The following is a 16,801-nucleotide window of genomic DNA, read 5'->3' as shown; positions in this document are numbered from 1 at the left end:
GCAAATGATATGCGGCGGGACCCTTGGCAATTACTTTTAAAATGCATCCGAGACATAGGCTCAGCGGAGAGAGATGGCCCTTGCCTCAGCCCGGGTGAAAATTAGACTTTAAAGTACCCAGATGAAATTTTCAAGTCAGGGACGCGGGATTGGATCAAATCACATAAACTGCAAAAAAAGCAAGTATAATGGCGCATAATTGGTTCTGTAATAGCATTACACAAGGATAATAGCCTGTTATGGCCCCCTGCACATTAAGTGCTTCCCTGGCGTAAAGCCTTTATGATATTAAAGGGGGAATATAATGATATTTTGGTTATTAAATGCGTGTAATTAATTTATGCACCACTGAAAATAAAGTTGGTATTATGACCCACTCAAGATGCATCAGAAGATGTAAGTCAGACAACTGTTGATAAGTTCTGGTGTCTATGTTTCGTCTAGACTGCTGATTTTATTTTGGAACAATTGCTTCTCCGGCAGACTACACAAATTTAATATTTTATAAAGATTGTAATGTTCTGTGCAGGAAGGGCGAGCAAATCTACACAGGCTCTCTTACATCTGATGGGAGTTTAAAGACAGAACATTCATACCAGAGCAAAGGAGATGGATACAGGCAATACAGATGCAGAAATAGTGATATTGAAGAGATGATGTCTTTGGAAAGTTGATTCTGTACATATGATCTCATTAAATAAACAGTAATAAGCCTTAGAAATATCACCTGCTCTGTCTTTTACATTAGGCATAGATGTGGAAATTCCCCTAATGTATATTCAAGCTGGAATTATGTTTCCATCCTGTGAAGGATTATTTTAGCAAAGCAAGGCAAAAATTAATTTTACTTGAGATGCAAATTGATTTGATCTGGTCCTATCTTATCCATTCACTTATAATTTTAGCATAGTAGTAACAAATGTAGAAGGCTGTCTTCAGGTGTTTTATATATGTTTACATGTCTACACACACACTTTTAGGAATATCTTTGTTTGACAACAGATGTTTGCACACCATCCAGGCAAGACTCTGAGCAGTAAAGTATACTGTGAGATGGCTTTTATAGCACCATGCAAGATCAAAAACCAATGCTCTGAATCTGACTGCACTCGATAAAATAGCAGCACAAGCTTTAGGTCAAGCAACCTTAAAAAAAGGGCCGTAACCCAGAGGTGCTGCCCGCATCTCTCCTGCCAGTCTCTCCCTCTTGAGCTTTAAAATCCACACAGGGCTGGTACTGTAGAATCCCTTTGCACAGAGACAGATGTGCCTTTTCCTTTTTCTCTGACGTCGGGAAGAGATGAGTGAGATAGTGTTTTATCATAAGAACCCCTAATAAAATAATAATAACTTCATTATGGTGCTCTCAGGTCTTGCTCTAGTCAGGGGGCTGCATTGCTGTTTTGGCTCCAAGACTCACTCTCCCCAGCAGTTTGAAGCCTGCAAGTTCAGCGTATTACAGGAGGGGGAGAAGGCGGAATGGAGCGCGGGGAAGTGCTCCAAGTCGCTGCTTTTTAAATAGAAGCAAAAGGACCCTGAGCCGGTCGAGACTGAACTTTCTCCCAAGGACCAGCAGCTGCAAAACAAGGAGATAACTAAGCAATATATAATCCCCCACCCCTCGCCAGCTCGGTGTCTGTTTAATTTTAATGCTCGAAACGCGGGGCTGACATAATTAAAAGTTAGCGCTGGGGAGTCCTGGGTGCGGCTCTCGGGCGGTCGGAGCCCCGGGGCGGCGGCGCTTCAGCACCACGGAGAGCGCCCGCAGCTCCGCGCCCGGACCCCGGCCCCGGCCCCAGCCCGGCCGCCCCTCCCCGGGGAAAGGCTGCCCGCAGAGCTGCTCCTCCGTCCCTCCGTGACCCCCTGCTGCAGACGCTTTCCTGCCAATCTGGGACTACAGTGGAAAAAATATGCAGTAAGTTGTTTGGGATCATGTCTAGTTCCTCTGATCTAGCTACCAAAGGCAAGCACTAAAACCAAGAAGGAAATGGCAGACAGAGCTACAATATTTCAGGAAAAGAAATTGCCTTTTAATGTAAAGTCCTTAAAGTCTCCTTCATAAACTTAATTTTCATTACTATTATTATTACTGTTGTTATTACTGTGACTATTGTGACATCAATATTAGTTATTAGGTCGGCAAGAAAAAGTCCAAATAAGTATAATTCAGGATAGACACTTTGCTCATTGTGTCTGTCCTAGAGAAGAACTGTTCCTGTGCTGCACACACAAACACACCTCTTCTTACATTTCACCCATGAAAACAAAGCCTAGGGCTGAACTGCTGAGCAAAATCACTGAATGGATGTTTTCCTTGAAAACACTCAGTTTTGAGGGGATCATTCATAGAACTCAAGGAACAGCTCTGTTTGATTAAATGGCTCTCCTGCCTCTCCATGTCCAAATGCTTCCTTTCCCGTGATTCTCAACACCTGACCACAGAAAAAGGCTAGCAGCTAAAAGGTTATTTTACCCTAATTCATGTGCAGTAAAATGTATTTTCCAATTAACCAAATTTGCCGATTTGTCCCGCTTGGACACTCTTATAATTTATAATGTAAAAGTGTTCTTTCTTTATCTAAAGACCAAGGTGACTGCTTTTAATTTTCTGTAACCTCTTTACACTTGATGTTCACCAGACTCATAATGTTAATTGGCTTCATATACGGATCATCAGTTTAATGAAGGAATAAATCCTATGTTGCTTTATGTCCCTCTGTTTTAACAATGATTGCTTTAATGAAGAATGTGACGTGTTTGAAATCAAAGCTGCAGGAGACATTAGAGGATTTTTTTTTAATGATGACTGAAATGCTTATTTAAAGCTAAAACCATGAGGTTTTCATATTTCAAAAGCTTTTCTTTAGATAATTTTCCATGGAAAATACTGACACATTCTTCATCAGAGAACTCTTTCTTTGCAATTACGGGCAGGGACTGAGACTTGCACAGTCCTGTAATATAAACACCCCAATTACGTTATGAAATTATCTTTAAGCTTTTATATCACTGCAGTTTTCATGCAGAGTTTAAGTAAAACTCCCAGTGAGTTATAAGTAGTTATGCCGGCCTAAATAAGGAGTATTTGGGGGTAACTAATAAACCTCTTTGTCAACCTACTATATTTCCACTGCTCTTGGGTAGATGAAGAAATTTACAGGAGAGAAAGGATTGTCAATTCGTACACAAAAGCTCTGGATTGCTGTAGTCTATTTTTCCCCATGGGAATTTTAGGATTTCAGGAGCAAGGGTAAAATGTAATGAAACATGGACTCATAGAGGTAAGGTGACTGCAAATCAGAGCATCAATTAGGTCAAGCTGGAAAGCAGCAATTAGATCCAACTGTATGTGCTTGTTACGGTAGCTACAACAGGTTTATTTTGTACAAAGAAAATGAATTCTGGTAATTGAACTTCTACCTTCCTGGTCCCATTTATAGTAAGCTTTCTTTCTCTCTCTTCCCTCTGCCTTTAATGGACACTTCATATACTGGTGTGCATATACTGGTATATATTTTCTTCTCATTTGAAAGCTGTTGTTAACAGAAATTACATGACCATTGGATAAAGGAACATCAGAGAGGAAATTCTCTAATCAGAACCTAGACAAGGGCTAAGCAATCAATTGAATTGGATAGAAATATCATGACATAGCAAAGGAAGTGCATGAGACAGAAAGGGATATCAGCTTAAATTACATACCACTGAGATCAGTATGCCAGGCCTGATCCCATGATTTCTTCTCTTGTTTATGTCCTGGCAAGTGTTGTACTCATTCAACCCAGGTCGCAAAAAGCTTAATGTAGGTACACACAGACCTTCACCACTGCTCTCCATATAGTTCTCTTAGTGCTGTATGTTTGCCTTCAGAGCTGGCCTGTGAACACCCTGTGAACAGCTCATAATTCCCTCTTGTCTTCCCTCTAAATGGAAAACAAGAAGGTACCTTGTGGCATCTCTAGTGGCACACAAGATTAGTCTGCCCGACTTCCTCAGTATCAGCCACTCTCTGCCTGGAACTGTGCCTTTACCAAACCTATGCTTAGCATAGGCAGGGTCTGTGTCAGGATGAGGAAAAACAGCACAGGTTTTCAGGGGGATTATCTGTGTTTTTAGTGAAGATATCATACAAAGGTGCTCCTTCCCAGATAAAACAAATCTTCTAACAAAGAGTTGTGAATAAACACTTCCAAGGGAAGGTCTTTGAGTCTATGGCTTTTTAGGACACAGTTGCTTGGCCACAAACACTGGCTCAGTGCATTTATCAGAAAATATGATGCAGATGAAGAGTTGATTACAATGTGGATCACAGCAGAAAGTCTACACAGATTTTTAAATACACATACCAGTTTTGTGCAGCCTGACAATACCATGTAACCTGATGGTTAATCAAGCAAGGTTTCTGTGAGCAGATCTGAACCAGCATAGTGGGGTTATGCCATAATGTGGTTTTGTGTCACAAGGCCTGAATTTACAGCATCACCAAATTGTGGTTTCAGTTGAAGTTTAGTCACTTCTCACTATCAGGTCACTTTCTCAGGGGAAATCTGCAATTTTTGTTTTCCACGATAAGGCAGGCCATGATCTAGCTCTGAATAAGGGCAGTTAGTATATGCAAGAATCTAAAACTGCACAGATTCTGTGACAACAGAAAGTTAACAGTCCCCCTTATTCTGTGAATGGCTTCTAGCAATAAACCCAATGGGAAGAAATAAAACACTTTACTAGCTGCTTTAATGCACAATTGTCTCATTCACCAAAGGTAAGGCAAATTCACACCTACTAACTACTCTCCTTGGAAGTGAGCGGCACTCCAGGCCAGCAGAGAAGTGGCCTAGGTGTGACATATTTTTGCACAAAGCCATTGAAATGCACGCTCTGGATGTGGCAATGCTCTCACATTAGCCCAAGCACTTCATCCCAATTCTGGTAAATTGCACCATCCTTTTGGATGAACCTGGGGCGAAGCTGCCTCTGAACATGAACGCATGTGCACGTGGGTGTACATAAGAATTAATCCACATGTATACACGCATTTGCATGTGCAATCTGAAAGGGACTGGTAGTAGTCTGGAGGGTTTGCTATCTTTAGGAAAGCCCTGGAATTTACCACAGACACGCAGTCACTCATCTTTCCCGGAGACAAGCTCCAGGACTATGAATAAATACTATCCTCCATACCTCTTTCAAATAATTGCCCCATTTCCTACACGAAGAACAGGAACCATAGTAATTACCCTTGGCAGTCTGGAAGAAACACCGAGCATTCCTAAAAGATTGCCTCATACCAAAGAACACTTTCAAGCCTGCAGAGTGGATAGAAGAGAGCTGAAGCTGTGCTTCAGCTTCCTCAGCGCAGGCACAGAGATGTTTTCTCTTCTCTTCCTCCCCAGCTCACCCCATCCCTATACCCACCCCCCAAAAAAAGGAAACCACCCCAGATCAATTCCCCAAGCCCATCCCTTCTGCCTTACCTGTTCCAGACACCCCCAGCATATCCTTTCCCCTGTTTCAGTGCCAAGAAGCACCTGCCCATCACCTATATCTTGTGAAAGGAGTATCACAGCAACCCCTTAAAACAAACATTCCTACAAACAGGAGACGACTCCTGTGAATTTGTGCTCTTTATGGTTGGCTCTCAACCAGGACATACTGAGACCCCACTGCCAAATTGTCAGGACAAGGCTTAGTGCTCTCCCCACCTTAAGGAGCAGAGTGTGACTGCATATATCTCACATGCCAGGACCACTTCAGTTTCAAACCTGGACCAAGTGCTTTGTCATGGGGCTGAGCGTAACCCTTCAGTTCTATCATGACTAGGATTTTCTTCTTATTTTGGAATTTATGCATGCTTCAGTTAATGAATGAGAAGAAAATGCACCTTTATTTTAAAGCAAAACAAAACAAAACAAAAGGCAACAAAAAGAAAGAGCCTACTTGTGCTTAATTGTTATTCTAATTACAAGTTGTGGTGTAGTGTAAATTCTTTCCCTTGGCATTATTATGAACCTCATTTCCTTACAAAGTCCAGGATAAACAATTCCAATATATTTTGTTTTAATTATCAGGGTTTAATGGGGCATAATAAGACTAAGTTGAGTGGTGCAGAAAAAAAAATAATTTAATGTGTGCAAAACTACCTAGTGCTCCTAGCTTGCCTGTGCATATTTCACCTATTGTAGGGCAGCACTATGTTAGCTAATATTCAGTGTGCCCATCATTTATTTATTAATCATACTAGCTTTTCAGTAGAATTTTTTTTTCCCGGCATCTGGAACAAGAAGAAACACATTAAGATATCCTAGAAAAACAGTGGGCAGTTCTCTGGGTTGAGCAGTGAAGGATGAAGCTGATGGTGCTGGAAGCATTTGTCATGCATGGACAGAAGATGAATGCTGGACACAGATCCTGGCTCTGCCAATCCACTCCAAATGCTGCCAGTAAAAACTTTTGGCTTCAGTTCTTAGGGCCTCTAGCACAAGTAGCAAAGATAAAACATCTGCTGAAGTCACCATTCAGAAACAACCTGGCCCAGACTCTCATGTAGATGCATCTTGCCACTCCCAGGGTGTGGTTCCCACAGCGTTAAAACACCGCAGGTACTTCTGCAGTGAAAAGGGAAAAGTGCATAAGAGCAGCCTGGAAAATAAAACAGTTAAAGGGAGGTCCTTTATGGCCCTCTATGCTTCCCAAGGTCCCTTGGCAATGGCACTGAATCCCATGGCTGGGTGTGGCTGATGCAGCAGTTAGAACCACCCTGCTACCAGAATTACCTTCCACTTTACCGGGGCAAGCATATACCAAGACCAAAACACTTTCACTTGAGGAATAAATAACTACTGGAATAACTTCCCTGAAGGGAAACATGTCTATCCTCCTTATCTGTTGACACAGAGGACTTGATATGACTGAAGCCATTGGGAATGCCTTCTCTTCTGGAAAATTATTTGATTCATGACTCTAGGAAAGATTCAAATACAACACAGAAACCATACCAATGTTACATTACATTTATTTTAAAATTAGGATTTTATATTACAGATTAATTTAATATACCTCAAGTGTTTGGGTTTTAAATAAAATAAATTTGTTATAGACATCAGTATTTACAGAAAGAAAAATATAACTTTTTTTTTCTTTTTTTTTTTTTTTTTTTTTTTTTTTTTTGAGTCTCTTTGGAGTAAAAAATTGCTCCATGAAGTTTTTGGCCATGGGAGATGCCACATTCTGTGAGAAGTCAGCCTCCTTCAAGGGTTAATGGAAACAAGAAACCAACCAGGCTTAAGATACACCTCCATGAATTGACTGAGGAAGGGCAATGGGCTGGTTACCTGCATGAAAATGTAGCAAGACTGAAAGATCTCAAGGGGCCTCATCCAAGCCTGTGCCTTTCTGTTCTTTAAAGAAGGGAAGGGAATCAGCACGTACATTCAAAACTCAGACAGCAGACCAGGTCAGCATCTAGCACATCCTCATGGACCTCCAAAGTTTCGTGGCTTTCTTTCTTCTTGTTAAACCATGAGGATTCTGACCCAAGCTTAGGATCCCACAGCACAGCAAATACACAAAGGCAATCTCTGGTGCCACACACCCTGACAGCCATTACAGGGACAGACACTGCCTCACCATACAGAGTTGCAGACCTGAGTTAGAAGCCAAGTATGATGATTCCCAGACAAATACTGACCCATGGGCTCCTTCAGACTGGCTAGCAAGTCCCATGGGGACTTAATGAGGAGTTCTCTGCATTTGGTAGAGCTGCATAAAGCTCAGGGGAAGAAGTCCATTTCCTGGTAATGCATGATCTGCAAGTGGTAGAAACCTCTGAAATTAGCTCTGGGCAAATACTTACCCTGAAAGCTCCAAGTAGGACTGCACATCCCCACAGGATCATGCATCCAAAACTGATTAGGGCTGTGCTACTGACACCTGCATCCCATCCTGGATTGAGGCAGGATGCCATGCTTGTTAAATCACTAGAAAGTCTAAGCCTTGGTACACAGAACAAGACCTTAATTTGAACAGCCAACTTAAGGTGTTTCAATTCCTTCACATAGCATGTTCCTGATTTTAATACTTTCCTTGGTGTACAGGCACTCAAAGAGCTCTCCATGGCGATCTTGAAGTCTGCAGCTCTTCACAAGACAGCCACCTTTCCACAGCCATGGTGAGAGGAGAAGGATCTGAAGCACATATAAGTTTCTGTCTCTCCTGCCCTCTAAATTGAAATGCCATCTCCTTTGGAGTTTTCAGTGTCAAATGAGGAACTGAATCCATGTACACACAAATGCAGAGAAAAAAAAAAAAAGTCTTGCTAATGACAGCCACAGCTTGTTGCCACCATGTCTTTATAATTTTTAAGGACAGAATTCAGTTTGTCATCAAAGTAGAGAAGATTGAGGGACTTCAATTCATCTGGCACACAGCAGGGCATGCTGACATCTTGAGACAATTTCAGTGTATAAACAATGGACTGAACTGTAGCATGGTTTGTTGCATTTAGACTTCCCCCCAAAGGGAAGATGCAGGATCCTCTGCAATAATATGCATTGTATCCATCTGGGTGAATAATCCATCTTGACCAGCCAATAGCATGGAAATCTACATAGAGCTCCCTTCGGTGACATGCTGCTAAGGGGCTTCTGGCAGCAGCGGCTGCGGCAGCTCGGGGTCTCCTGCTCATGCTGGCACTGCTGCTTTCCATGACAGCAGTGCCATGAGAAACACGTGAAGCATCAGATTCATCAGTTTCTGATTCTGAAATGAAGCCGTATGTTAATATTTCACAAACAAAGTTCATTTACAAAGTACAGTATTCTGTGTGAAAGCCTATTAAGCAAATCTACATCTAAGTCTTCAGAGCAGATTTCAAAATGGCACCTAACCTGTGAATGTACCAGAAGGGGTGTGTATTCAATTGCCATTTCAGCCATGCTTCCAAATCTGCCAAATCTTGTGTCCTGGAAAAGAACCAATCCAGCCGAAATGGAAAAAAACCTGCAATGATCTACCAAATATTCTGAACTCCACAATTCCTCTTCAGGGCTGAATCTAGTCAGAATGGTATTTACTGTCTCCATACAGCCACTCCTACAACACACATTATTCTGGGCAGTGCTAACAGAGGGTGGAGATCATAGCCTTTTTCTCTTCAGTATTCTCCCAGGAACTATACTCATACACTTGCAAAGCAGAATGTGCAGAAATCTGGCAATGTGCAAAGTAACATTGTAAAAAATATAGTTTTCAAATTTTTGATCCTAAGAAAAACCACCACCAGGTTTACAGAACACTGAACAAATGAAGTGTACTGACCATAGGATGTTTTCTTAAAGTATCTTCTGAAATGCACTGGGATCCATGGAGATCCATGTACACAAGCTGGAGCTCCCTGATATGTAGAACAATGTGTGATCCCTGACCACTAACAACGGGCAGGTCTAGAGAGTTACTTTGTTAAAAAATTTCTCAATCCTGATACAGTATCCCATGCAGAGCTTGATGCTCATTAAACTAGATCTAGGATTTCACTATTCATTTTAATTTGGAAAACAGACCGGCCTAATTTTTAATTTTAAAATTCTATTTCTAATCAATTTCACCACCTATTTCTTAATATTGTCGCATCTATCTTCTAATATGCAAATACAACCGTTTACCAGAAAAGCCTGGAAAGCCAGAACAGCATGATTTTTGCCCCTCCTTCAAGCTCTTTGCATTTATCAGGCCCTAAAATCCAGCCTTAGCTGATTTTACACTAAGGCCAGTGGGAGAGGTAAGACACTGTTTTGTATTTTAAGGCACGAGGGCGTTGTCTTTGATGAAAGCAGCCTTTAGTCACAATGCTAATTAGTCACTGAAGTTAAATAGGTGCTTAAAAACCAAGCCAAGGACAAAAAAGTTCAAATTGCTTGTTTAACAACCTCTTTCACTCTTAAAATCACACTTAATGACTCTACTTACAGATACTTTACCAGAATTTTGACATAGCATTCCAGGTCACTGAGATTTTTTTCAGTATAAACATAACATACAATTTTCATGCAAATTTCACCACCACAAAAATAATATAAGCAGTACTTAAAATATATAACTCCCACCCCTTTACAAACTAAATAAACCTGATTCTCCTTAGGATTAATGAATATTTCTGGCACACATAGCTTTTGTGAGGAGAGGGGCAATTTAGGATGCTGGTGATCTACTAGAACTATCAAATCTAATTTCGATCACTGACAAAGGTGAACATCAAACCTGTTTATTACTGCAAGTAAATAACTGAGGTTAGGTCTACATGAGGTAGCAGGAGGTGACAGAAGATGAACGGACAATTCATATTCTAAAAGTGCACTTACTTGCAGCAAAGGGTACAAAGCTGTGAGACCTCCGCTTGTTGCTGTTCGTGAAGAGAACAAGGAGAGCATTTCTGCTCTCCTGCAAAGTGCCCTGGCTCTTGGCAAATGTAACCACGTCGTGTTCCATTCCATTCTTGGAAACATGTGTTGCAGTTATCCAAAAGCCATGGTTGGAGCTGCTGTTTCCAACCCACTTGGAAACCTGGTGACGATAGGGAAAAGAAAAAAAATATTGTTTCAATATTCTAATTACAGCATTATAATTAAGCAATGTTTCTATTAGGAAAAGAGAATAGGCAACAAGCTATGAGAGCATAAGGACATATATTATAACAGAAGTGAGATAACTGCATAGCTGAGACTCCATTGACTTGAATATTTAAACCAGCAATTCAACACTTAAAAATACAAAATAGCATATTCATTCCCCAAGGCTACATTTACAGAAAGATAATTAATTTCAGAGAATTTACCAGTGAACACTTGAGTGTACACTCAACATTTTTTAATATTAAAATAAGCTCTCTCTGACTTTCAGCAGAAATTTATTTTTCATAGCAATCTGAACACAGTAATATTAACTCTCCAGACTTTTCATACCGTTAAGCCTTATGTAAATCTAAAAAACATGGCATTTGAAGAAATTCACAATCAAGCAAATTTACTTATCTAATTGTTGTAATTGTACACTGATCGATTAGGCCAGGTCATTCTCTAGCAAGAATATCATGACTTAAGATGGAACTCAACCAATCATCCAAGCACGCTGTTCAGTCTGATCATAAAGCTTAGGCAACGAAAAACACTGTTCCCGAGTACAGCTTTAGAGAACGGGCGGGTTCTTTTGCTACGGAAAGGCATTCACCTACTATTACAATTTATGGATAGCTACAAAACCGATCTTGAAGCTCGCAAACACAGAAGTCTATGGGGGAAGTTGAATGACAGGCTATCCAACAAAGATAAACTCCGGAAACACAACCCTGAAGCAATGCTGCTCTACAGAAATGCTGCCAGAATAAAAAGGAGAAACTAAAACCTAGTCTTAGTAGGCAACAAATGCCAATTGCTTTGGCAGTCTAAAGACTAACACCAGGTTTTAATCAGTACTTGGCCTGACGTCCCTTAATCGACTAGTTTGGGTTACTCAGCTGTCACCATGCTTGTGCTCCTAGAAGCTCATAAACACTTCTTTAATTCAGGTAGCACCAGGTGTACTTTTAAGAGTAGAGAGAAAGCTTCTCCCTCTGCTGTTGTCCTTCTGTTTGAGCTGACCTCAAAACCCAGCTTAATGGCAATGCTGGAGTAGTAAGGTGTCATCTCGAAAGTTTAAGAAAAAAAACTTAAGTCAGACTTTGCTTACTGTCTGTGTGACATTGAAGACTTCCCAGCCTTCCGTATGGAGGGACAATAATCTTGATGCAATGAGATGTTTTTTCTGTGGCTTATTTTCACTCTCCAAGAGCTCATACACTTCCACCTAAATAACAACAATATACAACAAAACCAAGAAGAAATTTATTTGATTGTTCTTACAGCAAACTAGGAGGATGAAGGTTATGCAGATTTCTGCTACTTCACAGCTGTAAAACTCTACAGTCATTCTAAAAGAGGTAAAAAGTAGATTTGGGACCGTTTAATAGAAAAACAGTTATTGCTACATACATCTACTTCTAGATGTGTTCAGAGGCAGGATACCAGATATAGATACTATAGAAAATTATCCTAACCATCCCTATCCTGTTTTGAACACCTGATACCGTCAAAGTCTTCCGGTCCTCCACATAATTGTCTTCAGGTCTGCAAAAAGTCCAATTCTGTCCTTTGCCAGAGGAATAGATACACTCAATTTCCTTAGCCGCCTTGTTTTCCCATGAATCCCTGGCTGCTATTACAATTTTTCGGAGCAGCTCCAGCAGATAAATTTCAATTCGAATTTCGAAACTTCTCAAATCCCAGAAAAGTATATTTGGGATAGGTCTGACATTAGCATTTTTCGGAAAAGCTCACTGCCATAGCACAAAGGTCAGTGTAAAGCCAAAGTCAAAACTTTACATTACTTCTTTGCATGCTGGAGGCAAAGAAAAAGTGAGGATGACAAAACAAAAATAACAACAAAGCAGGTTTGTGCGACACGTAGTTGCACTCCTTTTAGTTGCACTAATTTTCAGTGTTAATAACAAAGATAGCAGAATTAAGTGTTTAACTATTTCCTCACTTACTTTGCAGAAGTGTTGCGTGAAGGACCTTCTGGACCGATGCGTCCTCTTAAGCTTGAAGACCCTGAACTCGGCTTTCAGCATCTGCTCGTTCTTCTCCATCGCGCTGATGTCGAAGTAGAAGTGGTGGTGGTCCACGTGAACTGTAAAAGACCCTTCTTAGGAACACTGCCAGACCCCGCCGGGCCTGACCCGCCCGCGCGGGGATCCTCCGCGGGCTCGGCCCCGCAGCCCGGGCCCACCTCGGTCCTCGAAGCTGCGCACCACGTCTCCCTGCAGCAGCCCCGGGGCGCGGGTGATGCCGTTGGCGTCGGCCACCTTGTTGAAGAGATCCACCATGAACTGGGGCGGCTTCTTGCGGGGCAGCACGTCGGGCGGCGGCTCCTCGATGTCGAAGACCTCCCGAAGGCGCTGCAAGGCCGCGGCCAGCACCGAGTCCCGCGGGTCGGGGAGCAGGGGCAGGGCACGGGCCACCCTCAGGCTCAGCAGCCCGGCCAGGCACAGCCACAGCCACGGCGGGCGGGTCGCCATGGACGGCGGCGCGGGCTCGGCCGGGCCGCCTGGGGCGCCCCGCGGCCGTGACCGCGCTGCGTGAGGGGCGAGAGCGCCGAGCGCCGGTCGGGGCGCGCGGCCCCGAGGGCCAAAGGCCCCGGGCAGGGGAGGCCGCGCCGCGCCCGGGCCATCAGCGGCGCTTAAGGGCTCAATGGGGCATCGCCGTGCGCTCCTTGGCATCGGAGCGCCCGCCGGGCCGCCTCGGGGCTCGGGCTGCCGGGGAAAGGGCCAGGTGTCAGCGAAGAACACCGCACTTGCGAAACCCCTATCCTTTCAACCGACCGTCTTTTTTTTTTTTTTTTTTTTTTTTTTTTTTTTTTTTTTTTCAGCCGAAAAAGGCTGATTTGGAGATTGTTGAGCCCAGGTGATGTTTCCCGTGGTTGCCGTAGCCATAAAAAGTATACTGGGACCTGGGCGTGAGCTTCTGTACTTCCCTGCCTGCGGAATGCCCGGGATCCCCGGCACCTTCCCGTCCCGCGGCCTGCGGGATCGCCGCTGGTGCAGCCCCGGTGCCGGGGCTTGGCCGGGCTGCAGGACGGAGGCTGCAGTTCCCCAGGCTCAAACTCCGGCCCTACCACTGCCCAAGGGGAGCAGGCTTTAAGGACAGAATCCGGAGTTCTGCTAGCGCAGTGCAGCAAGAACAGCCGGGCTTAGAAGTATTCAGGGATAGGGGCAGGAATACACATTCTGACGAGCTATTTTAAGGCTTGTTTCCCAGAGTCAACTAGCTTTCAATAATTTGCCTTTTTTCCCACCCACTGGTTGATGAAAGGGATTCCACCTTATACTAAATACTAAAACGGAAAACCAACCCAAACGAACCAACCCCAGCCCTAAGGATCCTGCAGAGTCGTCCTTTTCAAGGCAGTCTGGCAACTTAGAGAGGAGCAAATAGACCTTCCTGATGGTTCGTGCAGCAGTGCCTGTTCTTCTTGTGCCACATTGCGCTGTGTTCTCCTTCCAGGCAGGAAAGTATTGGGAAGTATTTTGTGGGGCAGATAAAAATGTCTGCTGGGTCCTCTGCTTAGCCACACGATGTTAGACAGGGTTTGCATTGAGCAACCAGGCGGACCTATAGGAGAATAAGGTGGGGAGAAAGAGGCCACAGCTCCACGCAGTCCCGAATTTTTGCCCCATGAAGTGCAAAAGACTAGTGAAGGAAAATGATGGGTTAACCAGACCAGTGTAAAGAGCACTGTTGCTGCACATAGAGCTTCAGCCAACTTTGATCCTCAAAATTCTCCAGTTGTCTTGAAAGAGCTGCAGGTATCTCAGCTAATGTCTAACAACAGTGCTGGATAAAATACTACCCATTCAGCTACCTGCCTAAGAGCTTGGAAAAAGACTAGTAAGACAGGAGAAGTGATCACTACACTGTTTTTCAGTCAACCTAAAAAGCTTTGCTTCCACTTCACTGCTTCTTCACATTCTCATCCTCACAAACCCTACCCTGCCCTTGGGTCTCTTCATTTACTCCCAGTATCCTCTCTAGGCATATACCTTCATTTTTACTCTCATGGTGCTGCTTCCAGACATTAATGTCTGGGAACACATAGCTAGGGTTCCCAAAGAATCTTAACTCTGCCCCAGAGGCAAAGATTTATGAAAAAAATCCTCTCTGTTTAATATAAGCTGGGACTACAAACAACAAAATGTCTCTATCGTAGTGCAACTGCAGAAATTTCAGCCTACAGTTAGCCAAACGTAACCCACTGAGTGCTGTGTTCTTTTATTTTCATATTTCTGATTAGGCAAACAACATAATGAAAGCCTTTCTCCCTATTCTTTTGTAAGACTGCATGACTCACCACTTATGTAAGCCTTATGCAGGAGCTGGTCATAGCTCCTCTGATGATTCTAAGTCCTGGTTTGCAATTAGTGCAAAGCTTCCACCTCCCTGTTCTGTACAATAAAAATAGGTTCTCTCAACTTACGTGTTGTGAGCAGTGTGGCTTTGGGAGCCCAGGAAAAGCTGTGAATCTGTAGGGAACAATGATAGGCAGTTAACTTAAAATTTTAGGTGGATTCTCTAGAGTTCAGCATTGGCGTTGCTTTCCCTTCTCTCTCAAATGACTGGATAAACAGCTTGTTGAGTCTGAAGAGCTCACAATCATCTGGCTCTCAGGTATAGCATATGGGTAAGAACGGGGCTATTTATTGTAGGGCCTGCCACATTGTCTTTAATGCTATTGTGGTGAATATAGCATAGCAATATTGAAAAAACATGGTTATTGCATGGGTAGAGCAGGCTGGAAGCTGCTTCTAACACAGCTGCCTGACACTTCCTATGTTTTCTGTGTGTGTTCTGTAGTTCCTAATTTAATGACTCACAACAGGTCTATTCTTTCTGGGAAAAAGATTACTTTTCTGCTCTGTGAATGAAACAATGATCCTCTGCAGTCTTCCCCAGGTTTTTCAGGCAGGGAGCAAGAACATGAGGTGTTTCACTCAGTTCCATGGCAACTTGGGCCCATTTAAAAAAAGAAAAGAGGAATGGCTCTTGCATGAAAGATGTCAGACTTCTCTTTACTTTTAGTGGTAGGAGAGGTAGCAAAACCATGCCCACCAGAACAAGTTAAGAATTCCTAAGGAAAGCTTCATCTACTAAATTTCAGCTGAAGGCACAGACAGGACTGTACCACATCAGCAATACTGTGTGGTGACATCACCCCAGAGCCTAGAATAGCAATCCCGTGAGGGCTGGGTAGATGGAGAGAGCCACTGAGTTAGTAAGCATTTAGTATATTCAGCATTTTGTCTCAATGTTGGAACATGGACATTATAAATGGCCCTAAGTAGCAGAGTGTTTTCACCATGTATCTAATAGATAAATAAATACCTCTCCCAGAGGAGATAAACTCCCAAGTGCAGACTCGCCAGCACATCCTGACTCCTAGACATGTGCCCTATGCAAGCCCTTAAAAACTGCACTCTCAGCAATTTTCTATGATAGTTTTGTGTAACTTAAGAGTTGCTGAATTAATGATCTAGACAATAAAATACCATATTACCTGTAATTCCCACCAGGGCTTCTTTGTACTGTGCTATCATTTCTTGAAGCATTTTTGAAGGACCCGAAATATGTATTGTTTCCCTCTAAAGACTGTATCCATCAGAAGGAGAAACCAATGCAGGAATTAGTGTTGCATCTAAACTTACCCAGAGGTTTATAGCAGAAATTCCAGACACTCCTGCTCCTAAAAGACCAAGCAGGTGGATTACTCCAGATTTCAAATCACCTCAGTGACTATGTCACCAAATATAAAACATGAGGAAAAAATTAGGAAAAATTTCTCAGCCCATACATTGGAAATATTCCAAATTTGGATAAAATTACTATAAGGTCTCTTAATATTTAAATTTTTCACCATCTTTATGTATCTTTTGAGAAGGCATAGCCACCAGCAGCACAAGAGGCATTACATCATTTTTGCTTGCTGAATCACTGAGATAGAGCTGTTCCACTGTTCCTTAACATCTCCTCCCTTCAAGAGAGAAAACTTGCTTAAACTGTAATGACTGGGTTTTACATATGAATCACAGCAGTATGCAAAAGGAATTCAAGTTAGATATCATCCCACCAGTTTAATTATTCATCTATCCAGTTCCATATTTTAAAAATAAAATTATTTTAGGAGAAAAAGAAAGTAACAATCAAGCTTGTCCCTTCTGTTA

At 42.6% G+C, this 16,801-nt stretch overlaps 1 protein-coding gene across 1 annotated transcript; it reads right to left on the bottom strand.

Moving 5' to 3' along the window:
* Positions 1-8,314: 8,314 nt before the first annotated feature.
* Positions 8,315-16,189, bottom strand: LOC121350125 (bone morphogenetic protein 2-like). Its single transcript, XM_041461161.1, has 7 exons — positions 16,138-16,189; positions 13,531-13,703; positions 12,817-13,339; positions 12,578-12,717; positions 11,719-11,835; positions 10,356-10,557; positions 8,315-8,757 (listed from the first exon to the last, which is right to left on the bottom strand). Exons 1-7 carry the CDS (start codon positions 16,187-16,189, stop codon positions 8,315-8,317), a joined length of 1,650 nt encoding a protein of 549 aa, XP_041317095.1.
* Positions 16,190-16,801: the final 612 nt, after the last annotated feature.

Source organism: Pyrgilauda ruficollis, unplaced genomic scaffold (genome assembly GCF_017590135.1).
Source record: "Pyrgilauda ruficollis isolate IOZ18807 unplaced genomic scaffold, ASM1759013v1 scaffold15, whole genome shotgun sequence".
Taxonomy (NCBI): domain Eukaryota; kingdom Metazoa; phylum Chordata; class Aves; order Passeriformes; family Passeridae; genus Pyrgilauda; species Pyrgilauda ruficollis.
Note: the sequence above shows the minus strand (reverse complement) of the source record. Positions and strands in the feature narration are given on the sequence as shown.

What these genes read in the sequence shown, in the direction of transcription:
- LOC121350125 (XM_041461161.1), bottom strand. Translation starts at nt 16,189, where the DNA reads ATGCTTCAAGAAATGATAGCACAGTACAAAGAAGCCCTGGTGGGAATT. An exon ending in AGCCCTGGTGGGAATTACAG is followed by an intron (nt 13,704 to 16,137) that starts GTAATATGGTAT and finishes CCCCTTGGGCAG; the next exon opens with TGGTAGGGCCGGAGTTTGAG. An exon ending in TCTTCAATGTCACACAGACA is followed by an intron (nt 10,558 to 11,718) that starts GTAAGCAAAGTC and finishes TATCGTCACCAG; the next exon opens with GTTTCCAAGTGGGTTGGAAA.